The 27,666-nt window shown below is 33.8% G+C and overlaps 1 protein-coding gene across 1 annotated transcript in view; it reads right to left on the bottom strand.

The window, feature by feature from the left end:
• Nucleotides 1-27,666, bottom strand: part of MCF2L (MCF.2 cell line derived transforming sequence like) — a 249,890-nt gene that overhangs the window by 59,362 nt on the left and 162,862 nt on the right. The window contains 1 exon segment of the mRNA XM_051984227.1: nucleotides 5,597-5,687. Within this exon segment, the coding sequence (XP_051840187.1) occupies nucleotides 5,597-5,687 (91 nt within the window).

Below are 27,666 nucleotides of genomic sequence, written 5' to 3'. Positions count from 1 at the left end.
CTACACTGCCTCAGGCAAGAGTGATCTGAGTAGAGTTGGGTCTCTTTCTCCAAGAGTGACAAGATCTGTCTTGTCTATTCCCCCACCCTCCATCAGTCTTTCATTAACATAAGCCCACTTCTCATAATAATGTTCATTTTCTTATTCTTAACCAATTAGAGTTGATTTCCACCCATTGGAGATAACCCAATTTTCAAATGTATTTAAACATTAAAGTGACTAACATTTGGGTCTGGTTTCTGAGAAACATTGACTTCAATTTATTTATTATTTGCTTTCCATAATTAATAAATTGATTAGTCATTACCCAGAATTTCTGTCTCTTGGGGTTTTCATTTGTTTTACTTCTCAGTTTCTATTCCAAATTACAATTTTCTACATGACTGTAGCATTTACTAACCTTTTGCTATGCCCAATTTCCTTTGGATAGGTGATTACTATTCACAATGATGATACAGCTGTATCACTGACTCACCAATAAGGAGTCCAGCACTTTTATCTAGGTTTCTTTATCACCATGCACATTTAATTCATGGATAAATCTGCTATCAAGTGAGTAGAAAAGGTAGCCTCTAACTTAAATAAGCTTACAATCTAGATAGAAATGTTTAATAAAATTTATTTTAAGGGAAAAAAATGATCTTTTCCTGGTTGTGTTTCCCTTTTAAAACTGTATCACCATGACTCAGCTGCTTTCTCACTATAGAATATCCTGTCAGAGAGACTACACACATCAGTACAACTACAAAGTGATCATTTTTAAAAATATGGAGCAGATCTCAAAAAGTTTACTAAAAGTTTCTCCCTGGTTATCTTCATCCCATTCTTCTTCATCCCAAACTCAATCTCAGGTTTCCCAGTCTGGAACACTGCTTTTCTAGTAAATGATTTTTCTCCATATCTAATTTAGATCCAGGCCAACCAAGTTGTTTTCTATCTCCATCCCATGATGAGACCTTTTTGGTTGACCCCCATTCCTTGATGTCCACTTTCTAGGAACAGGAATCAAATCAACTTTACTATTGATGAAAAAGATGAGTCATTCACAAGCAGAATGGTTTCAGAAAAACTTGGGAAGATTTATACGATTTATATGATGCAGCAAATTAAATAATAATGATAAAGTGAGCAGCACCAGGAGACTATTGTATGTAGTAAAAGCTATGTTTTAAGGATGATCAGCTGTGAAAGATTTAGCTTCTCTGATCAAGACAATGATCCAAGACAATTCCAAAGGTCCCATGATGACAAATAGTACTACCTCCAGAGAGAAAACTGATGAATCCTGAGTGCAGATTGAAACATATTTTTCCCACTTCCACTTTCTTTCTATTTAAAGGAGGATGAAACTATGCGTACGTGGCCTATATGGAAACATGTTTGTATGATTGCACATGTATAATTGATATTATATTAATTGCCTTGCCTTCTCAAGGAGTGAGAGGTACAAAGAACAGAGAGAATTTTAAGTAAAAAATTTAAAGAATGAATGTTAAATTTTTTTTGTACGTTTAATTGGGAAATATTTAACAAAATAAAAAGCCATGATAAAATCTGAAAATAAAATAAAAATAAAACATGTCCTGAAAAGATGAGTCACTTAATTGCTCTGTGGTTCCTCTCACTGTTCCTATCAGTTTTCAGACCTTGTCCATCACTCTTCTACATGTATTATCTTCCTTTGTGACAATAGAAGGTTCTTGAGAACAAGAAAAGTGTCTCATTTTTGTACTCATACACATAGCACTCTACCTGGAACATAGTAAAAATTTCAAAATAAATAATAATATTTTTTTGTATCCTTCATTTATATTAAATTATGGAAAAGCTGTTGTCTGCATTAAGTGAATGAATAAATAAAAAAGTATTTAAACTTCGTATATGAAAAGCACTGCCCTTAGCTTGAGCTTAAAATGTAAGGCAAGGATAGCACATGCAGCTCAGTGGCATAACAGAATACACCTTGAGCTTGAAGTAGGGAAGATCCAGGTTCAAATTTGACCTCGTACACACTAGCTATGTGATTCTGAGCAAGTCATTTAACCTCTATTTGCCTCATCTGTAAAGTGAGGATGATATTATCGTCCATCTAACTTTTAGGGTTGTTGTAAGCATCAAATTAAATAATAATGATAAAGTGTTTAGCACAGTGCCTGGCATATAGCAAATGCTATACAAGTGTTTGTCATCATCATCATCATTATCATCCTTCTCAAAGGACTTAAACAACACTAATCAAAAGGTTCTTAACTTGGAACCAATGAAATTATTTTTAAAATAGCTTTATAACTGGATTTCAATAAAATTTATTTCCTTTATTTTAAGCATTTACATGAGGAATATATAACAGGTAAAAGTGTAAAAGGATATCATAATAAAAAAAACATATTAAGAATCCCTGCTATAAAATATGTCGGGAGGATACTCATACTAAGGAAATTATATATTATTGAAGAATAATGCAATATGCCCATATTCTACAAGGTCTAGAATTAAAAGAAAGTAAAAATGTAGAAATTAAAAGAGCTTGTAAACAGACCTAAACTATCAAACAATTTAGATTGCATTTACACTTTTGCCATTACAGACCAGCTTTTGTGGCAAGACCCTGGGGATACTGAGATAGATAACTTATAGTTTCTTCACTTCTTAAGAACTTAATAGGGGATATATCTATACACATATAATTAGGATACAAAAGAGAATGAGATCAATTCAAAGAAGATGGCTTTCCAGGTAAACAGATGGGAGAAATTTGAGGAGGAAGAGATCAGTTTCATTTGGGAGTGTAATGGAGAGGGATTTGTAGAAAGCTTTATAGAAGAGGTTCAAGTTGGAAAAGACTTCAATGCATAGAGATAGGGATTGAAGCAGAGGGAAATAATAATAGCTAGTATGTTGTTCAGCTGTGTCTAATTCTTCCTGACCTCCTTTGGGGTTTTTCTTGGCAAAGATAAGAGTTTATCATTCCTTCTCTATCTCATTTTATAAATGAAGAAACTGAAATAAACAGGATAAAATAACTTGTCCAAGATCATATTGCCAATAAGTATCTGAGGTCAGATTTGAACTCAGAAAGATGAGTCTTCTTGACTTTAGGCCTCAACTTTATCTACTGCATCACCTGGCAGCCCCCATAACTTAATATACCTAACATTTATATAATACTTTAAGGTTGCCAACATCTTATATTTGTTATCTCATTTCATTCTAGTAACAATTTAAGAAGGCATTATAATCTCTGTTTTATAGATGAGGAAACTGACATAGAGGCTGATTGCTCTGGGTCATACAGCTAGTGTTATTGATTGAATCAAAATTAGGTATTCTTGACTTGAAGTTTTAATCCCTATTCTCACTTTGCCAGTTTATTCTCGCTCTCATTCATCATCTGGCCTACTAAGAAACCAGTTAACAAAGTGAATTCAGAAAAATACTTAAAAACAGATATTTAAATATCACCTCAGTATTAGTATTGTCTAATGAGGATAGTGGTAGCAAATATAAATAGATACATGCATATATGTATGCATATGATTTATATATATTATATGTTTAAAAGAATTTTAATTATATTTAAGTTAAATTATTTTATTAAAATATTCAAAATAATTTAAAATATATTTGTATCTCTACTTAAATTTTTTTTAAATTAAAAAGAAATGAAAATTGATTATAAAGAACATTACCTCCTTTCAACACTGCCTGATATATTTTGTAAACTAAAGTTTACTTCCCAAACTGGGAAGTAGCATTGGAATAGGAAAGTAATACTACTTTGAAGAATAATCCCCAAAGACTTTAGGGAGACAAGTTAGGAAAGAAAGAAACCTGAGGAAATTCTAGGTAAAGATGAACAGGTTAGATGAACATCTAACCACACCAGAATGCTGAAGGAAGCTGAATGACAAAATACATAAGGAGAAGCTGAACAAGAGGAGTGTCATTACATCAAGGTCTCTTAAATTAGAGGCACCATATTTTTATTTTTTAATATAGTTTACTTTTTACTCGATTACATCTTAAAATAATTTTTAAACTTTTTTTTTAAAGTTTTGAGGTCCAATTTCTCTCTATCTTTTCTTCCCTCCCTCCTCCTTCCCTGAGATGATAAGCAATCAAATATAAGTTATGTCATACTTTTCAAAGAATAAGAAGCCCTCAAAAAAGATTCAGGAGTCAAATACTGGAAAACAAGACAAACTGAAAAGTTAAAGGAACTTTGATTATTTTACCTGGTGTACCTAAGTTTTTAGGATAACTTAAAAGCATTCAGGTCTAGGATGGATTACAGTTTACGTTTGCTTATTCAAATGAGATTTTATATGTTTATACATGTGTGTGTCTCTGTATACACATATAAATATGCACACAGAGCTTTATAAAACTTAAAAATGCTATATAAATAACTATTATTATTCTTATTTAAGATCAAGCCTGATCATTCTTTTTGCGATAAGAGCCACTCCTTCAATAGATTAGTAGATAAAGAAAAAAGAAGCAAAATTTAAATCTCTCAAATTTGTCCCCTCTTACTCTGATGACAAGTTTATTTGAAGGCAAGGCAAAAAATTCCTGTTCAATTAAAGTTTTTATATTTTCTGCTAATTTTATTCATCTTTGTAGATCTATTTAGTAATAGCAAAGAACAATTCAAATAGCTGACCTGCTATTGTTCTTCATCATTCATTAGTTCACACAAATATTAATTGAATGCTCACTAGGTGCAAGAAACCATACTAGGCAGCATCAAGGAATAAAGTTTCAATAAGTCTAACTATGTAGCTGTCACTGTAATTGAACATGGGAATGAGTTACCAAGGTAGGCTGGGCCATCTCTTTCTGCCTTCAAAAAGGAAGTATATTCTCATCTCTCTGAGTTTACTTAGCTGTCCCCTGCCAGAAATGGAATTCATTCCTTTACTGAGCACTTACTGTTCAGGTAAGATACTCTGGCAGTGTCAGGAAAATAATTATTTTAAAAATGCATTTGCATATCTTTCTCAATTTACCCTGTTGCCTGGGTAACAAATTATTCTCCAGCTCTATAGATCCCTAAGGCAATCATGGCAGAATGGAAAGGAAGTTACTCTTGGAAGTAGGAAGACTTGGTTAATTAAGTTCTATCTTTGACCTATACTACTTGTCTATCATTTACCCTTCCTGTTCCCCCTGGACAGCTCTCTAGGACCTAAAGTTACTAACAAGTTCCAGATCTGCATTATTGGAGGGCATTTCTGCTTAGGGAATTACTGACAATGGACTCACAGGTATGGGGAAAATAAGAGTTAAAATGGGCCACTAAGTAGTTTGGGAAAAAATTATCTTCCTACAGTGTCCATAAACTGTATAATTGCCTAACTGCCTACAGCTCATGTACATCTTAACCACCTCAGCAGTATTGCAGAGTATAAGTTGCAAGTTCCTGTCAGAGTGTATGGCTCTGTGCCCTTATCTGCTGAGCTAAAGTGGGAAATAAACTACTGCAGTAGAAGTATCAAAAAAAATAGAATGCCCTGCAAGAAAAAAAATGACTGGCACTTTCAAAACAAGCCAACACAGTCTACAGGACCTTTAGGAATCTTTTAGAACTTACTGCTATTCGAAGGACAGAGGCTTTCACAGAAGTCCATTTGTCTTGTCTCCGATCTATGACAAGGATAAATCCAATTCCAGTGTCCTGTAAACTAAAACAAGAAGACAGGACACATTATTATTATTATACTTAGGCAGGAAGACAAACCTTTTTCAATACATCTCTAAGAAAGTCTCAAAGTAAAATGACACCTCTTATGTAATAAAGCTTTTACCATTCTGCATTGCAACATATAATTCCATGAAAAATATGCCCACGATAAGACTGCAGCATTTCCAGAGGGTTCCCATGCAGCCTCATTGAGTCAGTTCAGGAACAGTCCTTATCCACAAACAGATTTTTGTATAGCTCAAATATCCATTTCCCTTTTTAGCTCAGTATCAACCATCTCGCATTTTGAGGATCTCGGTAAAACTGTCACTCATGAAGCCAAACACACTGATGCTCCACAGTCAGGAAAAATATGGCAATCTCTTTCTCTGTCCATTGACTATTTAACCCCTTCAAAACAAATTTTATGATCCCAATATCACATTAGTCCTAGACTCTGAGGTTTCCTTGTTCTTCCATGTTAGAAATTTGCTCTCAATGAAGCTGTGACAATCACTTTGGGAAAAAACACCCAAGGCTTTGGAAGACTCACGAGCATCTGTCCGAAAGAAGGTACAGAATATGCATTTTTGAAACAGCCACATCTGTGAGAGGGATCAGACACTTTAATTCTTGTATAATGATGCCCTCTGCTCTTCAGCTCAGCTTAACTGCACGAGCTACAGTCACCGAGTACAAATGAAAAGGTCTGCTTCTGTTGGATGATTCCACATTCAAGCCAATTGGGTAATGCCAGCAGCTGACTGGCAGCCAATCCCAATCGGAAGGGAACGTGACAGGCAAGCCCAGAATGGACTGCCTTGAATTGCTAATTTCTGAATCTGGAGGAGTACATCTAAGTGAGATGCATTTCTGGATTTAAGTAAGAAAAAAGAATTATGGAGGAAGGGTACACACAAATTAGGCTATTTGGGTCAGAGCTGCAGATGAAGCAAACACCAGCAGATAAATATATAGAGAGAATCTCCAAGAATGATCTCTCGCAATTCTAAAAATTTATATATATACATATATATATATATATGTATATATATATGTACATATATATAATATAATAGATGGGCACAGTAAACCAATTACTTACATACATATATGTATACATATATATATATATACTTACATACATATATATAAATACATATATAAATATGTATATATTTACTTACATACATATATATGTATGTAAGTAATTGGTTCACTGTGCCCATCTATTACTTGATGATGGCTCCTAAATGCTTATAACAGTTTAGTTAACCAGTAGCAAAATATTTCTTGTTTGATGCAAAAAAATAATATTTCGGTCCATCATCTTGTAACAGTATTTATTAAATTGTAAACTTAAACACACACAAAATAGAATAATTCTGTCACCTGCTAGTCCATATTTCTATGGTTGTCTATACTAGATTTATATATCAGATCAATTATTAGAACAGTTTGAGTAAAAAAATAAACTTCATAGCCTTTTCTTTTAAAATAGCAAAATAATCATTCCCTTGATTCATAAACTAGCTATTCTTTAAAGAAATAAAATACTTGAGGGGGTCTTTCTTTATGTCATATATATAATGGGACTAGGAGGGGAAATTCTAATTTTGCATTAAGAAAAGTTACTTTAAGATAACTTCCTCATCTTAATAGTCAAGAAATAGAGACAGGGATTTGGTCTAATATTCATTTTACTAATTAGGCTTTTGTTTTCCCTGTTAGGCTATAATATACCACATACACAAATCCCCCCAAAATAGATTTAATTTTTAAAAAGTTAAGAAGCACTTATTTTCTCACCTTCCCACTCTGCCTTTCCTACCATGGGTAAAACTACCACGATCAGAATGAAAAAATTTATTTTAACAAATATGGATAGTCTAGCAAAACAAATTTCCACATGGCCCATAGCCAAAGAAAATGCCTCATTCTGAACCAGGAGGTGGGCAGTATGCTCTAGTCATGGCAACTTTCAAAATTGTCTGTCTTAATAATATTATTATTGTATAAATTGCTTTCCTGACATTTTATTCTGTAACAACATTCTCTTCTCAATCTCCTACCATGGAATCTGTGATTGAATCACTATAGGGAGTTGCTAGAGAGGGAATTTATTTTGCCAAAGTAGATTAGTAAAAATTCTGAAACTTAAAGTCTTAACAGAGTTTCTTGAGTCACTGAACATTTAAGTGACTCAATAGTGGCCGATCAGAGTCTTAACCCATATCTTTCTGACTCACTGGTCAACTTTCTTTTTAGGGGCATGGAGAAGGCAATTGGGCTTAAGTGACTTACCCAAAAAGATGGCTGTCTCTGAGGCTGATCTTTTGCCTCAATTCCTATCTAACCTTTTATTATTGAATGCGTATGGCCTCAGACAAATTAAGACCTGGGAAAGACCTTAGTTTAAAAAAGCCAGAGTATCCCATTGCATTGGGAGCCAACACCACTAGTCTTGACCTATGTTTTGTTTTTGCATTCAGATAACTCTAGAAGAGAAAGTAAGGCTGATGATTTTGCATAGGCTTGTCTCACTTAAATTCAATCCACTTGCAAAACAAGGTATTAACTTCCTGATGTCATTGGTCTTCTTCACTAAAGGAGACAGAAGAATAGTCTTAGGTCTGATTTGAAAGCAGGTCCTCCAGGGCTGGTGCTCTATCCACTGTGTCACCTAGTTTGTCATACCGTCTCTATAACTTATACTAACTCAAAAGTCATCTCCTCCCCTTGAAAAAAATCCTTTCCCAATGTCTCATCACAGCATGGAGAAAAGCGCAGGTTCTCAAAGGTCCCACCAAATGGCACATAAATCGGTAAGACTTTGAGTATGAGGCAATGATGAGGAAACATGATATAAGTGGAAGAATGCTGGAGGTGGAGCTAGAAGAGCTAGTCCAAACCTTGACTTCTGCCCTTCCTGTCTGTGTGACTTAATGATGTAGGCAAGTCATTTGATCTTCCTGCATCTCAGATGCCTTATTTGTAAAACGAGAAGGTTAGACTCTTTAAGGTCTCTTCTAGCTTCCGAGATGATGTAATTCTATCATCCATTTACCAGACTAAGCTAGAATATGCTCAGCTCATCACCAGAAAATTAACGCTTTATTATATGTGTATATATGTTTATCTGTGTAGGTATACATGGGCATGTATATGTGTGTGCAATGCAAGCACATGTGTATATATGCATATATTGTGCAGGTATATTGATATGTATAACATATATTATGTATAGATGTATACATATATGTAAATTTATGTGTATATGATGTATGTTTATGTGTGTATATGTGTACACAGATAAATATATAAGTAGATATATAGCAGAAACTCATTCTTGAAAGCTTAAGGAATAGAAGACTTAAACCCACTAGAGAGAATGAAAATAAAATTTTCGTTTTAAGTGACTCAGTAGTGGCAGAGCAGAGTCTCAACCCCATATCTTGATGATATAAGTAAATTCTTTGAGGTACCAAAGTAAGATATTACTTAACAAAACTCTAGATATTCAAACAACATTTTTTGGGGATAGCTTTAAATTTTTTGTTGAAAATTGCCATATCTATGATTGCTTCCACATTTTCATTTAGTACTTGACCAGTGCCACCAAACAGGTGCTAAAAAAAGGTTTGTCAATGCTATGATGCTTGACCAGAATTTTAGGTTGGAGGTATAAGGTCATTCTTTAAAAAAAAGGTTGATGATTTCCTATGTAATTTGTGTGGCAGTCAACCAAGAAAGCAATAAAATCTTAAAGTATAATTGTACTGCTTGCTTCTCTGGACAGTTCTCAGATATGGTTCTCAGAGCATTTAGTATATGATATAAACAATAACATTTCCTCTTTAAATGCTGTTCCCCTTTCATAATAATACAAGGAGTCCCCAAAGTCATAGTGCACCTTTAATCTTTAACAACTCAGATCTAAATGTTTTTTAATAGTTTTGTTGGTGGAGGTGTTCTTTTGTTTCAGTCGTGTCTGAGTCTTCATGAACCCATTTGAGGTTTTTGTGGCAAAGAGTAGTTTGCCACTTCCTTTATAACTCATTTTACAGATGAAGAAACTGAGGCAAAGAAGAGTAAGGGCCAATTATCTGATAAGTGTCTGAGGGCAGATTTGAACTCAGGAAGATAAGTCTTCTGTTCTCCAGATCCAGCACTCTACCTATTGCACGATTTAGTACTGCCCTTTAATAGCTAAAAGTTGTACTAAAATTTTTGGGATCTCTCTCTATATGGCGTCAGGATGTCTCAAATTCAAATAGTGATTCAGAAAATTATTAATTGTATAGCTAAGCAATTCATTTAACCACTCTCAGACTCAGTTTCCTCATTTGTAAAATGTGAACAATAATCACTTACCTCTTAGGGTTGTTGTGAGGACCAAATGATGATGTTTCTAAAGTGCTTAGCACAATGCCTGGTATATATCAAGTGCTATATAAATGTTAGCTTTTATTAGAAGCACATTGTATATTATTATCCTAAGTGATATTATTAATTTTAACTTGCCAGCTAAGATTGAAACATCAGTTAGAGAAATATTTAAAGAAAGACAACTACCTAAGTCTTTTATTCAGTAGGTTTCAATTATTTTCCATCAACTTAATCGTGAATTTTTATTACATCTGATTGTTTTCTCATAAACATGAAACTTTCTTTATGTCCTTTAAATGTCCTGTGCAGAAAAACTCATCTTTAAACTATGTCCAGCTATGTCTCTAGTAGGTCCTCCCAATGCTAAGAATGAATTCTTATATATTCAGTCTATTGATTTATGGGAGACTAGAGCTGAAGGATCCCTCTGGGTAGTGACCCCTTTGTTCATTATTCTAATCAACAACTGCTTACTGAATATGATTTAATTCAGATATTTATTAAACACTTATTATGCCAAAGGGACTATACTAAGTTTTAGAAACATTATGCTAAATATTGTAGAAGCCATCTTCCACCTCTTTTTCTAGTAATCTGATAAATCTAGGTGGTGGAATGGATGCAGTGTAGAACCTGGAGTCAGGAAGTTCTGAGTTTAAATTCACTTTCAGATACATGACTTCAGAGTCATGTCCCTTACCATGGGGTAAAATTTGCATTAATTTCCTCATCTATAAAATGGGGGTAATAATAGCTTCTACCTCCCAGGATTGCTGAATGGATCAAATGAGATAATATTTGTAAAATACGTAACTAGTGCTTGCTATGTGCCAGGAACTGGTACATAGTAATCATTATAAAAATGCTTATTCTCGGGGCAGCTAGGTGATGCTTTCTGAAATCAGGAGGACCTGAGTTCAAATCGGGTTTCAGACACTTAATGATCCTAGCTGTGTGATCCTGGGCAAGTCACTTAACCCCAATTGCCTCAGCAAAAATAAAACAAAACAAAAAGCAAAAAAACAAATAAAAAGAAAAAAAAATTAAAATGCTTATTCTCTTTCCTTTCCTATTGATTTTTTTGGTAATAATTAGTGACACAGTGGATAGAGTACTGGGCCTGAAGTCAGGAAGATCTGAATTTACATCTGGTCTTAGATATTTACTAATGGTGTGAATCTGAGCAAGAAACTTAACTTCTGTTTTCCTTGTATTCTTAACACTTCCTAGCTGTGTCTATAATTATATATATACACACACACACATATACATGTATATATATATATATATATACACACATACACACACACACACACACACATATGTATATATGCACTACCTTGGGCAAGTCACTTAACCCCAATTGCCTCAGCAAATAAATAAATGTATTGATACATTTTGTTTTGTATAGCAGACATTTCCTAAGAAATAATTATTTCTTCTCTTTCAAAAATACATGTCTCTCACAAAGAGTTTTCACAAAATCACCTATTTAATTATTTTTATCCACTCTTTTATTCCCTCTCTACAATTTCTTAAGTCAGTGGCCTTAAATTTTTAAACAGATTTTACTTAGTTTTGTTGATGGAGCATTTTGTATGCCCAAAATATCATGTGCCTAATTTTATATTTGTGTATTTCTAAAAACACAGAGCAATCATATTCTATGGATATGGACAACTACAATTTTGATATTTTTAATTTAAAAAGTTATTATTCATTTATAACATTCTATTTTTAAAACTTTGAGTTTTAAATTCTTTCCTTTCCTCTTGCCCTTCCCCCACCCATTGAGAAGTCAAGCAATATGATAACAATTATACATGTGAAACAATGCAAAACAGATCTACCTTTTAGTTATGGATAGCTATGATTTTTCTATCCCCTTTCTTTATTCATATATAGCCATTTAGTCCCCAACCTTATTTATCATATTTGATTAAATGAATCACTTTTAATTTCTACTAATTATGGACTGCTTCAACAACTCAAGGTTACTGAAAAGACTGAAAAACAAGGTTTTTCTCCAAGATCTTTGTCCTTCTACTTTGCAAAATGGGGTCATTTGCCAACTGACTTTAATATTGCAAGAATGTATAATTTCTTTGCTGTAAGCAGTGGATTAGTGTACACTAATAAGAAAATACTTGTTGGAAAAGTGTCACTAAATTGCTAGTATGCTATTAGGGTCTAATATTTATTTTGTTATGCAAACTTTCACTTTCTATTACTGCTTTGAGAGGCAAAGAAAAGATTACTGGAGGTAGGAGACAACTGGATTCAAATCTTGCCTTGAAAACTTACGTCCTCATGACAAAGAGCAAACTATTCAGCCTCTGTGAACCTCCATTTTTCTTTTATAAAAATCTTGATAATAAATACCTATAATACTCATCATACATCTTTGGGCATCTATACATTTAAAATATAAAAAAGAAGAAAATGTTAGATAATGGAAGGATATTCTCATAGAGAAAGATAATTATTCAGTGAAGGAGAAAAATAATGCTTTACAATAAATTGTTGAGATTTTTATTTTAGATTTTTTCATTTTTAAATGATTCTCCAATGAATTGTTGGAATGGAAGTTAAGAAGAAAATTATGATTGTAATTAATTTGCTAACTAGCCCATCTCTTAGCAAGACAAGAGCCCAACTCAAAGGGAATCAAAGATAGTCCCACTGTTCATATCAAGAACAATCTCCTCAGTGTCCTAAGGAACATGTTGTTCCCTGGGACTTCTCTCTCTTAAAATTCCATCTACCAACTCAAAATCTTTATCAAATCTAAATCTGAATTCTAAAGGTCTGACATACCCTACTTAACAATTTAAATGTTTTAAATTTTCCTTATTATAGTAGTCGGAACATAGTAGCAACTTAATAAATATTTGTTAATCGATTTTTTTAAAATAGTAAATTACTATTTATTAAAGCTTTGGATAGATTGGTCTTGTGAACACGTTGGATAGAAATTGAAAAAAAAAGTTCAGGATCTATTGAAAGATAGTATGATTATGGGAGAATAAAAGGCTTTCTGTGCCTCATTTAAAGGTATTTTATATCAGATTTTCTTCAGATTCTTGAAACCTGAAAATTCTGATTTTGTAAACAAATGTTTTGATTGATGATAACTGACTAAAACAATTTAAAAAGTCAATCAGTGGATAACATTGAGTATGAAAAGAAGCCACATATTGCAGATTCTGAGAGAAAGGACTAAATCCTAGGATTTAGGAAACTAGCTAAGTTTCCTAACTTTGCTTCTAGACTAGTTTTGCCACAAATCATTTTGTCTCGGGATATTTATAAGATGATGGTATTGAACAATATTATCTCTACTATCTCTTATTTCACTAGCATTCCTTACCTCTTGCTTCAAAGCTCGAAATTATGTAATCTTATTCTAGCATATACTGTTCTGAATATTACACAGACCAGGTAAAAACATATGGTTTCTACTCTCTGGGATCTTTTATTAATGTCATTTAGTAAATGGGTATCAACTTCTTTGGTGAAATGATCCTGGGGTAGAGAAACAGTGAAAATATTCTTTCTGTATGACATTTTAAATACCTTAGTTATTTTAACATATAAGCTTTAAATTTAAATTATTTTTTAATTTTACATTAAAATTTTATACAAATTTGATTTTCTTATTATTAACTTAACAAACACAAGCATTTCAATACATAAAAGACAAGCAGTAGTCCAAGTCTTATTGGTATACACAACAATAACAGAAAAATTGTTATTTTGAAAAGACAAGCTTTTGCTACTATGGAAAACTCAGAATTGGTAAAAAGCAGTCTACAATTTCCTGAAAGCAATGTATCTTTTTCCTTCCTTTAAATTCTAGGCCCAATTTGTCCATCTGTAATGTCTGACTCAGTTATGTACATTATTTGATAAGCATTATAGGATTTCAGTTTATATTTATGTTGAAATCTGGGGCAATAGACAATCTTTATCCATTTGATCTTTCCTTTGTGAATGGATAGGTCAAACTTTTTTTTTTAAATAATTACACATCTCTGAGATTCTCTAAAATATCTCTGGATTTGATGCTCTAAGTCATACGCAAAGAGGAGCATCTGGAAGACCTCACAAACTTCATTCTCTGTGATGGTTTCCTCCAACACACAGTAGAATACTTAGCTGAGCATCTATCTTTATGTTATGCCTTGCCTAATGTTTATTATCAGAGGGTATTAAATAGGCTCTTCTGTAATGACAGCTTCCAAGAAATCTTGACTAACAAAGTAAAGATGGGAGAAGGAGCCTAAAAAGCAGCATTTTGTGGTTCTAAGTTGAATATGTTATTGTAATCAATAAACAGTCAGTATAATGGGATCTTTTATTGTCAAAATCTATAAGTCAATTGTGAGATAGTAAAAATGTGATCCATTGTTGAACAGTTTATGAAATTCTATTGTTTCCCACCAACAGGGGCATTAAGAATGCTTTCAATTCATTTATAGATATTATGCATGATCAAAATCAACGTTTTACTTAATAAAGTAGTAACAAGGATCTCTTCGATAAAGAGAGCTAATTCAGTTTCAATTGATCAAGGATGGACAGAAGCAGCTACACCCAAAGAAAGAACACTGGGAAATGAATATAAACTGCTTGCATTTTTCTTTTTCTTCCCGGGTTATTTATACCTTCTGAATCCAATTCTCCCTGTGCAACAAGAGAACTGTTCGGTTCTGCACATATATATTGTATCTAGGATATACTGTAACCTATTTAACATGTATAGGACTGCTTGCCATCTGGGAGAGGGGGTGCAGGGAAGGAGGGGAAAAATCAGAACAGAAGTGAGTGCAAAGGATAATGCTGTAAAAAATTACCCTGGCATGGGTTCTGTCAATAAAAAGTTATTAAAAAAAATAAAATAGTAACAAAATCACTCTGTTTAGATCACCTCTTGAACATTTTGTTTTCTTCTGTATATATTTTAAATATATTATTTCTAACCAGTATCTATCTCTGTCAACAAAGAATGAATCCTACAAGCAAGAAGGAAATCCCTTGGCTTGGCATGAGCTACAGATGAAGAAGGGTTGTGAATTTTAAAAGGATAATTTTGTTTTTTCTTCCTTTTATGCTGGAGGCAAAACATCTTGAGAATCAAGGAAGGAGTAAATGAGGAATTTCTCAATTTCAGAAGATTTGAGTTAAGCACTGGCATGGATGTAGAAGCGGTTCAGGATTTTTCTTTTGGTTAGGTAAAGATAAGGAGAGAGTGCTGGATGCTGCTAACAAAATCAGGAGTCTAATCCATGTATATATCATTCAGGACTGGAAATAGAGCCACAGTGACTGCTTAATTCTGCTGAGATCAACAGTGATAACATTTTCCTTTTTCCTTGATCTCCAAATGGGTGAATCCATGTACCAAAGCTTTCCTGTTCTTTAAAGTTAAATTTATACCTTAAGTTTTAATTACCTGCAATGCCATATGGAGAACAGATTGATCCTACCTGTTCCTGGTTGCATGCTTCATTATTTGTAAAAAGAAAGGCAGGGAGAAGTGAGGAAGTGGCTGATAACTTCTGTTGTATTCCTAGCCAACCATTTCTGAAGGGAGCCTATGGTGATAACTAAAAAGTAGGTTCCATCTGTTAGAAAATGAAAAGGACTGGTTGAACAGGGCTGACTACATCTGTTTTCTTAAAGTGAATTGAATATTGCAAGAAAGCTATCAAACCTTACAAATACCAAATGTTCTTTCCCTCTATCTCTTCTCTTTCTTTCCTTCTACTACCACTATCCACTAAAATCTCGAATAAATACAGTCAAGTGAAACAAATCTGCATATTGTCTATGTTTTTTAAAATTCCTAGTCTTCAAGACTCATTTCCCATGGAAGGGGCTTAAAAGATGGGAGAAAGAGCCTTAAAAAGCATCATTTTGTTGTTCTAAGTTGAATATGTTATTGTAATCAATAAAGTCAGTATAGTGGGATCTTTTATTGTCAAAACCTATAAGTAGACTCAGCACTTTAAATAGGGAAACAATGGTATTTCCAAAGGAGAACAACATATTTAGTTTCCATTGGACCAATGGGAAAGTCAAGATGGAAAACCTTAGAAGAGGACAAAGTTCAGAATCAGAGATCAGTTATTCAGATAAGGAGGTAAGCATTATGAACATGAAAATCTGTCTTGACATCACAAAAAGAACATTGAATTTGGAATCAAAGGACCTAAGCTCATATCTCAGCTCTGCCCCTTAATAATTAATTCTATGACCATGAACTTCTCTGGGTTGGAAATAGATGATCTGTAAAAATCCTTCTAGAGGTTCAGTATTTGAATACTAGATATTAACCTTCTTAGTTTTATGATTGAACATGTTATATCATGTCACTGAGCCTCAATTTTATCATCTGCAAAATAGGGATGGTGATTCTTGTAATACCCTTGTAATGAGTGGAATGCTTTGCAAACCTTAAAATACTATATGAATGCTGAGTTATTATTTCAATTGTCCTTTGTAGTTTGTAACATGAATTTTGTTTTTATAAGATTCATTCTGTTCCAGGACAAACTATGGTATAATATTAACATTACATTTTAGGGATATTATCTTTGCCAAGAAAACCCCAAATGGGATCATGAATAATCAGACATGACTGAAACTACTCAACAACAAGACTTCATTACTCAGCTCATAATAATAAGCATAATATACATAGTATAATAAATATGGAACTAAGAGGAACTGTAAATGGCAAAAAAAAAAAAAGGAAATTGAAGGGATGCTCATCAATTGAGGAATGGCTAAACAAGTTGTGATATATGAATATGATGAAATACATAGTACTATTAGAAATAATAAGCAGGTGGATTTCAGAAAAACTTGGAAAGGCTTACAAGAACTGAAGTAAAATGAAGTGAGCAGAACCAGGACAACACTATATATACAGTAATACTGTGCAATGAGCAATTTTTATAGACTTAGATCTTCTCAGTAGTACCATCATATTGTATATCATCTAAGACAATTTGCATAAGACTCATGATGGAAAATGCTATCCATATCTAGAGAAAGAACTATGGAGTCTAAATACAAATTAAAGCACACTATGTTTACTCTTTTCCCATGGTTTTTCCCTTTTATTCTATTTCTTCTTTCAAAACATGACTAATATTAAAATATGTTTAACATGATCACACATATATGGCCTATATCTGACTGCTTGCTTTTTGGGGAAAGAGTTTAAAGGGAGGGAGGAAAATTTGGAACTCAAAATCTCAGAAAAAATGAATGGTGAGGATGCCCATCAATTGGAGAATGGCTGAATAAATTATGGTATATGAATATTATGGAATAATATTCAGTAAGAAATGACCAACAGGATGATTTCAGAAAGGTCTGGAGAGACTTACATGAATTGATGCTGAGTGAAATGAGCAGGACAAGATCATTATTTACTTCAACAACAATACTGTATGATGATCAATTCTGATAGACTTGGCCATTTTCAGCAATGAGATGAATCAAATCAGTTCCAATAGAGCAATAATGAATTGAACCATCTACACCCAGCAAAAGAACTCTGGGAGATGACTAAGAACTACTACATAGAATTCCCAATCCCTCTATTTTTGTCCACCTGCATTTTTGATTTCCTTCACAGGCTAATTGTACAATATTTCAAAGTCCGATTCTTTTTGTACAGCAAAATAACTATTTGGACATGTATACTTACATTGTATTTAATTTATACTTTAACATATTTAATATGTATTGGTCAACTTGCCATCTGGGGGAGGAGGTGAGGGAAAAGAGGGGAAAAATTGAAACAAAAGGTTTGGCAATTGTCAATGCTGTAAAATTACCCATGCATATAACTTATAAATAAAAAGTTATAATAATAATAATAAAGAAATGTCTTACAGTGGTTTCTGAATCACTAATAAAAGTCAAATTCATTTTGAACAACAACAATAAAAAATGAATGGTGAAAACTATCTTTACATGTATTTGGAAAAAAAAATACTATTTACTACTTTAAAATGGCAGCCTGTCCTGGAGATGGGTAATTGAAAGATATAAGAATCTGGAAAGAGTGATAAAATTATGTAATTTCAAAGAGGAGAAATTTATGAGTCAAACTACAAATGTGAAGGGAGAAAACTGTATGTTAAATTCTGACTAAGTAACTGAAATGTGGAAGAGGGATGAGAGGATGTGTCAACAAGCATTACAAAGGATGCCAAGCAAGGGAGTGGTAATTTCAGGGAAATGTCAATTTCAGGATAAAGATTAAAAAAAGAGAGAAAAAAGTACCACAGAAATAATTTGAGTCCAAAATCTTTATTTTAGATGAATTTGATGGCAAAAGTAGAAAAACACCTCCTAATAAGCTGGTGAATAACAAATAGGATTTGAATCCAGATCTTCTGATTCCAAGTCTGGTGACCTTTTTACTGTGCCAATATCCTAATCACTTAATTATAAGAGTTAATATTTGTTTGCCCCTAGCCCATTTAATATTTAATCATTTAATCTGGTCTTCTGATCCTATTTCTCTTAATCTTTTTTTGTAAATGATAGCCTTTTAAATAAATAATATTTTTATTTAACAGTATCACATCCAAAGACAATATTAACTCTCTAAGGGCAGGGATGGTATATACTGATTTGTATCTCATACTGAGCTTAGTATCATATTTGCACTCAATAAGTAATTATTGAATTGAGTGTATAGCCACCTAGATAAGTACTTCCAAGATGGTCAAAGGCTGGCAATTTCAGATTTTGTTTCTTGTAGCTTCTGCACAGAAACCATTCAATATCTTCTCTCTGCATTTCTTTCAGGCAATTGATGATCTCATATACCTAAGGGAAAGGGTGGGTATTCAAAATTCTTGGTGCTTCAGAAAGGAAATGTTCCCAGGGTGGGTGCTAGGAATTAACTCTTAGTCTTATCAAAGCTTCAGGCTTCTCTTGGTAGTATGGACTATAGTAATGAAGGAAATAGGGGAACGAATAACTAAGAAAACACATACACACATCTTCCCTGAAGCTCTTTCTTGATATGTTGCTCTATGAAGACTTCATATCTTCCTCCTGATCTAGACACTGGTAGCCCTCCACATTACAACAGCTGGCTTTGGGACTGGCTATAGTTTGCTGTTTCAACAGCTGAACTGGAGACTGATTACCTCATTTTTGGCTCATGAAAATGAGTATGTAAGCAAGAGCTAAAAACTGTATCATTCCTCTCCCCTCCTCGCAAAGACAATAAACTATTCAGTCCTCATTTCATTTTGAGAGTTCATTTACTCTTTAGTCTAACAACCCAACTGGGTAACATACAATTTAACCTCTTGACAGACTGGGTAACTGTCTTCTTACCAGTCCATGAATCTGACCTTCTAATCAATTTTCCTACTGCATGCAGGGCAAAGGTTCAGAAAAACTAAGATACCACATTAGTGCAGTCATGAAATACGGACTGAGCTTCTACTTGGCAATGATTTTTTTTTTTTTTTTTTTGGCCATAAGACTACCCCCTTCTCCCAAAAGTTTTTAAGGGTTTTGAGTCTTTTTCTGTAAGGGCCCTTTAAAAAGACTCATCAGTCTCACTAACTACTTATTCTGCTCTAAACAAACAAACAAACAAAAAACAATTTGGTGTTGAATTCTCTTTCTACCTCATTCACCAAAATACTTGGATCCTCAGTTAAGAGGATAAAACACTAACCTGTATCATACTGCTTGCTGCTTTGGGGAGGGAGAAAAATTGTAACACAAAATTTTGTAGAGGTGAATGTTGAAAACTATCTTTGCATATATTTGGAAAAATAAAATACTATTAAAATATAATTTTTTAAAAGAAAAAAACCACTCTCTTAGAAGTGACACTTGAGGGAAGAGTGGGTCATAGACTCCTAGCAGCTCACTTAACCCCTTTCTTTTTCTTCTTTACCCTGAAATATAATATTCTTCTGAAGTTATTTTCCCTTCCTTGGCACCTTCTATAATGCAGACCCATCCTCTCATGCCTATTCCATATTTCAGTTACTTGGTCAAAAATTAACATACATTTTGCTCCCAAGCTAATCATGTCATGTAGGCTACTGACAAATTAAATCACAAAACTATGCTAGTTAGATTCACTATAAACATGTCATTTTGCTTTAAATGGATTCTTACCACCATGAAACAATGCTATCATTTTTCTCTATTTGATTTCCTTTCATGTACTCCATATAAATCATTCCAGTTTTTCCTCTCTCCTTAAGCACCTAACTTCATCTCCCCTCACATCCTTTTATCTCTCAAAAGATTACTTTATCAAAATAAAATTGAAATTATACCTTAAGAGCTTCCTCAAATCTCTCCTTCAACACATTAAATTCTATTGATACTCTCAAAGTGTCTCCCCTTCTAGCCAAAGTTAACCTTTCTTTCAACCTCTGATCCCATCTTCTGTCTAGTTCTTTGCTTCATTGATCATTTTTTATATCTCAACTAGATCTCTTTCTTTTAAAATCATTTTTCCTGTATTCATTTTGCCCTTCTTACATTAATTTTAAGATGATTCTTTGGAAAAGTACCACATTCCCAGAAATCTTCAGAGCAGGAACATATACTTTGGGGAAACTAATCTGGATTACATATTACATGGTATTCTGTATCAGAGATACTCCTCCTCATGCTCCTTCCCCACTATCATTGAGAGAAAATAGTTTTAAAAAAATTTAGGAAGAACAGAAAGGATAGAAATAGAGACAGAAGAGCTAGTTCCACTGATAGCAATGAGAACAGGTCACTATAAAAATGCAAATTTTTTTTTTCTATTTTTTGCCTGTTAGCTGCTTTTTTTAGCTTTTATAAATGTTCTCCGAATATTTTGCCTTAAATAAGAGAAAACATAGTTGGGAGATGAGAGTTGTCTGTCAGTATCTGAAGAGGTATCATTTGGAAGAAGGATTAGATGGGCTCTTCTTGGCCCCAGAGGACATAATTAGTACTAATAGTGGAAGTCACAGAGAGGCAGATTTAGGTTTGGTGTAAGAAAACATTTTCTAACAACTAAAGCAATACATAAAGGAAAGATCTAATTTTGGAGATAGTCAGTGACCCTCATTAGAGCTTTGTCTTTGAAAGAAAAATGTTTTTATTAAAAACTTATCATTGAAGATCAATGCAACACTGGTTGCTTAATTTTGTAGATTTAAATGAATTTCAGCAGCACCATAATATTTTATTCACTCCTTTATCAGGATCATCTGTTAATTTTTCCTTATTCATTGTCACAGTATAAACTATATCCTGATTCTTTTTATTTTGTTTTAAATTGTTTCATATATGTCTACTTGATATCTTTATAGTCCTCATATTTTCTTGTCTTCATTATATTATAGCTAAGTGGCACAGTGGATAGAGCACTGGTTCTGGGATCAGGAGGACCTGAGTTGAAATCCACCCTCAGCCACTTGACATTTATCAGCTGTGTGACTCTGGGCATGTCACTTAACCCTGGTTGTCTCACCAGAAAAGGGGGGGGGTGGAGAAAGAGGGGAGAATAGAGAGGGAGAGAGGAGAAAAGGGAAAAGGGAGAAAGGGAAAGATGGGGAGAGAGGGAGAGGGATAGAGAAACTCTAATGAGTTCACAAAGAGTTGGACATAACTGACTACAGTTTCAGACAGACTAGTCTTGAAAAGAAAAGAATGAAGATGAAATAATTGGGGGAACTCTAAAGATTCCTTAGTCCTCTGGGAGATGAACAGAAAAGATCTTCAGGTCATTTTCCTATACAAACCCAGCAGCCCCACACAAAACAAAGAATGAACTTCAAGAAGGGCATTTGCAGTCTAGGCTAGGCAGTCTCTTCCCGGGGGGCATGAAAAGAAGCCATGTTCCCTTTCTCCTATCTCATACTATTGTCATTCAATGAGGAAAGATTCTTTCCCCAGCCCTCTTTGCCTCTAGAGAGAAAGACTTGGGGGAGTTAAAAAAGGGGACTAGGGGAGATGGATTGTAATTCTTTGGTGTTGTCTAGGAAATGGGGATGTACTGATATATGATATATTAAGTTACTTGAGAGTAGAGGCTGTTTTTTGCCTTTTTTTTTTTTTGAATCCCTTAGCTCTTCCTTTATTGAGTTAAATTGAACTGCGTAAAGCTATTATAACATGAGACCAGCCTCAGCGTGGGGAATATTAAGAGGATAGTTTAAGGGTTGGGCACTATGGTGGGTGGTACATTATTCTATGTGAAGAGACTAAGTGCAGGACCAGGAAACTCTTGAGAGGCACCTGGCAATAAAAAGGAAGTTCATTTTGCTTTGGCAAAATCTCCTTTATATTATAGCTTCCTTGTGGGTAGGAAAATATGGATATTTTTCTACATAGAGAAGTGGTTTCTTTAGTAACTCCACACAGAATAATACCAATTGAAAACAATGAGGCTGAGATCCAGATACAGATGATGTAAATTATGTCTGGCTCAGACTGTCCTTTATTTATTTCCATCCCCAAAGGAGCACAAGGGTAAGAGTAGGAGGTTGGAGATTCACCAAACAGTCTCATCTGTGCTCTCTATCTCCCTCAAAAATCTCTATTTTTATCATATATTACAGCTGGGGGGAAAATGCAAATGTCAAAGTACAATGGAAACAGGGTGGAAGACTGTTGAGTTGAAAATTTCATTTTTGTTTGGGTAAATACTACCATCTTGTGGTGCAAGGTGAAAACTACATATATAAAATATTAATTGGTTTCTTTTGTTGTACATGGCCAATATGTTTCTGTTTTTCTAACTGTGATGACTGGTGCTAATGCAAACAGATTTTCTCTCTTCCTTTTGCTGTGATTCAGTTTTGTTTTTTAAAATCCATAATTTATTTGTTTTAAACATTCATTAATTTTTTTTTTGAGATCCACATTCTTTCCTTCCATAGTACCTCCACCCATTGAAAAAGCAAGTAAAATAGTATACGAGTAAAATCATGTAAAACATATTTCCATATTAGCCCAAATCAGGATTTCACTGAGTTACTTTTGAATCAAGTTACAAGCACTTGCAAAAAAGTTTGACTGAAGATCTAGCCATATAATCTATGCAGGGGTCCTCAAACTTTTTAAATAGGGGGCCAGTTCACTGTCCCTCAGACTGTTGGAGGGCCCGACTATAGTAAAAACAAAAACTTTGTTTTGTGGGCCTTTAAATAAAGAAACTTCATAGCCTTGGGTGAAGGGGATAATCGTCCTCAGCTGCGGCATCTGGCCGGTGTGGTCTGTAGTTTGAGGATCCCTGACATAGTAATAGGAATGAATTTGGCAGATCATATAAGATAATATTTGTAGAGCACTTAATACAATGCTGGCACATAATAGATAACATATAATGCTAGTTATTATTATTGTCATTTCCCCTCTTTTTTAAACTTAAGTAAGTCAATATGGGATCTGAATTTGCGATCAGTTAAACTAATGAGCTGTAAATAATAGATTATATGTAACTATGCAAGCATCTGCTTTGTTAGCAGGATAATAGTAACTGACATTTAAATAGCTTTTTAAAAACACTTAATTTCTATTCCATTTTATTTTTTCCCATTTTTAATAACTTTTTATTTTGCCAAATACACGCAAAGATAGTTTTCAACATTCATCTTGGCAAAACCTTGTCTTCTAACATTTAAACAGCTTAAAAACATGTAAAAATAATTTACATTTACCTAGACAGGCAGTATAACAGGAGGCAGAGAACTGGTTTCAGAGTCAGCTTTGGTCCATAACTTTGGTCCACTTTCTATCTTTGTGACCTTGGGGCAGTCAAGCCACTTAACTTTGCAGTGTTCTAAGCAACTGTAAGGCAACTTAGTGGGTGAGAGAGAATTTTGGGCCTGGAATAAAGAAGACCAAACCAGTCTCAAATGCTTAATAGCTGTGTGATTCTGCATAAGTCAATTACTGTCTATTCCCTTCAGTTTCCTCAACTGTTTTATGGGGATGATGAAAGGATCTATTTTACAGAATTGTTGTGATGAGTAAATATTTGTAAGAATTGTTTAGCACAGTGCCTGGCACATAGTAGTCACTTGATAGATGCTTGTTCTCTCTCTTCCTCCTCTAAGTTAATTACAAAGACAAAAATCAACCTGTGTTGGTAGAGACAATTTCCTTATCTGAGAATAATGGTGGGTCTTGGACAAAAACTTAGGTCCTTTGACTGCAGAACTAATGTTCTTCAAAGTTATCATGTTTCAGCCACAAACATGTTCATGTTCTTTCTAAATTCTGAGAACTTGTTATTTCATATCTTAATTGAGATAGGTAACATGTTTTGATGAAATGTGTTATAGTGGAAGGGATGCTAAGTTTGCAATGCAAGGACTTTGATTTAAAATCTAATCCTGCCATTTGCTTTCTTGTGTGATCTAGGAAAAGTTACTCAATATCTGTGGGCAACAAATGCTTCATTTGTAGAATGATGATAAATGGTCCTTCCAACTTAAGTTCCTATAACAAACATCCACAGATAGGAAGAGTATCAAAGAAACTTTAGACGTTTCCAAAGTTGCACAAGTTACGTATAAAGGTCTCCAATCCAACTCCAAGTCAGAGCCCTATCCACTTACAAGTGATGAGTTACCAAATTGGAGACCAATATCAAAATACACTTGCTTCACTGATAAATGCCTTTATTATGTGAAAATTTTTTTCAATTTTTTATTTGCTGATCTTCTGCTTTATGTTTATTCATGACTTCACTTGTTTCCATAACTACAATTCAAATGGATCTCATGGATGTGTGTATATGCACCTACGTATGTGTCTATGTCTATGTGCTGATTGAAATCAATATAGAAGTAACAACAGTAGCTTGTGGAGTATTAGGCTGGGTCATCATATGTTAACCTCTCTACCTCCAATATTTCTTGCAAATTTGAAGTGCTGCTGTGAGACAAGGGATAGATAAAAGGGCAGACAAAAGGAAAACTGAAGTTACATAGCCTCAGACTTTAGAAACATCTTATGTCAGCTGCTATTCTCAGGGTAAAGAATGGGTCAAAATTTTAAGTCATGCTACTCAGGATAAGGCAACTAATTTTAAACTCACAGTCAATGAGCTACCAAGAACTGTGCTGGTCATGGGGGATACAAAAACAAAATTACTATTGTCCTCAGAAATCAAGAGGTAGATATAAAAGTATAATGAAGAGACTGGACAATGAGGACCCAGTCTTTTGAATATGCTCAGATTTAATCTTGGTAGTGGATTATAAAGTATATGTTCAACATTTTAGTCTGTCATCAACCTAACACATGGAACTTCAGAAACTTGTTTCAGCCATGATGGCTCAAAGTTAATACTATGTGATGGTGAAAAGTCTTCTGGTTAGAGAGAAGTGGGATGGACTGACTGATGATAACTCAGTAGAGGCCAAATCAAAACAAAGTATATATACAAGAAGATCAAGTGAATGATCTGTTTAGGATTGTGCTGGCAAAGGCATAACAATCATTTCTTCAACAATGACAAAAAGTATGCACAATACATTTTAAAATTCAATTTGCACCATTAACAATTTTTCCCAATCACTTTCTTAAGTTTAGAAATCAATAAAATAATAAAACAAGTTCTGATTTATAGCAATGGCCAATTTCCAAAGTACAAATTCTCATGCTTAAAACTTAACAACTGGCTGAGCACACCTTTGATCTTTCACTTTCTTTCCCTGATGGCACTTGAATAGGGAGTACTGTCTTATTTCCTCACTTAGTGACCACTTGCTTTTCTTCACATCTTCCAACTATCCTTTGAAGTACATCAAAATTACTAAATTCATATTCATTTTCTTCATCAATACCCTCCAGATTTAATAATTGTTATTTTCTGTGATATTCTAGAGCCTCACTTCTTTTATATATATGTAATGATTATACTATATATTATACAAATTATGTATATTTTTATAAATTCTTCCCTCAGACCATGACACCAAATAAAAGAATTCCTAAATTTGAGAAAAGGGGCCATTTGTATGCATTGTCATTTCCCTCCATTTTGCTAGCAATCAGGAAATATGGTGAAGGGGAGAAAGGAGAAGAGAGGCATGGAATAGTGATCCTCTCTGCCATTCTGTAGAGTGATCTACAATGTCAAAGATGCTTGCAATCCCAAAAATAGGATACAGTTATGAAGAGAAACTATGTGGCTAAAATTAGGACATTTGATTCTAAGGGAGAATTTTATAGAGAATTAATAGAAGTAAACAAGTCTCTAAAAAGTCAAGAATTCTTCATATTAACTTATTTCTCATTGAAACTGAGAATAAGAGTTGTCATTATATCAGCTTTGAAGTAGTTAGAAAAAACAAGTACTTGGAATCCTATTTTAAAACTTAAAGTTTCATATGGACACTTTTCTTCCTTATCCTAACTCCCAATACACTTAAGGACACTGTCACACAATTGAATAATAAAAACTGGCACTTAATTTTCCTTGTATTGTTTCATGATGACTAATTCGTTCTGACCCAATTGTAAATTCTTTTAGGGCAGACATATTTTTCTATTTCTGGATCGTCAACCAAAAAACAATTATAAAGTGCCTACTATGTATCCTCTAGGAACTGTGCTGGAGATACAAAGACAAAAATAAAATAGAACTACCCTCAAGGAGTTTATTTCCTAGTGAGGTAAAACAACAAGCACACAAACATACATACAAAATGTAAATTAAGTCAATTCAAGGTAATTTCAAGATGGGAAGCCGTAGCAGCTGGAGAAGTCAGGAAAGATTATATATAGGAGATGGTGCTTGAGCTTGCAAGCTTCCTCAAAGCTAGGAATCCTAAGAAGTAGAGAGAAGTAATAAATCTATTTTAGTTATAGAGATACAGCCTGTGCAAAGACAGAAGTGAAAAGTCATCTAAAGGACATCAGAGAGATTACTTTGATTGAAACACAAAGTGACTATCTCTCAAAGGTGATATGCTAAGGCTAGAAGAAAGATTTTGAATCTTGGGTCCATTTTTAGATTCTAGGGGAGTCTGTTAATTTGGAAGAAACTACTAGGTGGCACAGGATGGAGTGTTAGGTCTGGAGTGAGGAAGATTTGAATTCAACTCTATCCTCAAACATTAACTAGTTGTGTGATCTTGGACAAGTCACTTAGTCCTATTTATCTCAGTTCCCTCATCTGTAAAATTAGCTAGAGAAGAAAATGGCTAATCTAGTATTCTGCCAAGTAAACCCCCAAAATGAGGTCACAAAAAGTCAGATATGACTAAACCACAACAACCTAAATTTAGAAGAGAAAAAAAATAAATCTTTATTGTAATAAAATTGGTTTTTTTTTTTGTAATCCTATGTATTTTCTAAATTTCTAATCATTATTTAGCGAAGCCCATGTTTCACCAGATTGCCAAGGGAACCAAAACATTGTTGATTGAGTTGTGAACTGATCCAACCATTCTGGAGAGCAATTGGAACTGGGTGGAAAAGCTATCAAACTGTACATACCCTTTGATCTAGCAGTCTCTGTATTCCAAAGAGATCTTAAAACAGAGAAAAGGACCTACATGTGCAAAATGTTTGTAGTGGCTCTTTTT

Source organism: Antechinus flavipes, chromosome 3 (genome assembly GCF_016432865.1).
Source record: "Antechinus flavipes isolate AdamAnt ecotype Samford, QLD, Australia chromosome 3, AdamAnt_v2, whole genome shotgun sequence".
NCBI classification, from domain to species: domain Eukaryota; kingdom Metazoa; phylum Chordata; class Mammalia; order Dasyuromorphia; family Dasyuridae; genus Antechinus; species Antechinus flavipes.
The sequence above is the reverse complement of the archived record's forward strand: the minus strand, read 5'-3'. Positions and strand labels throughout refer to the sequence as shown.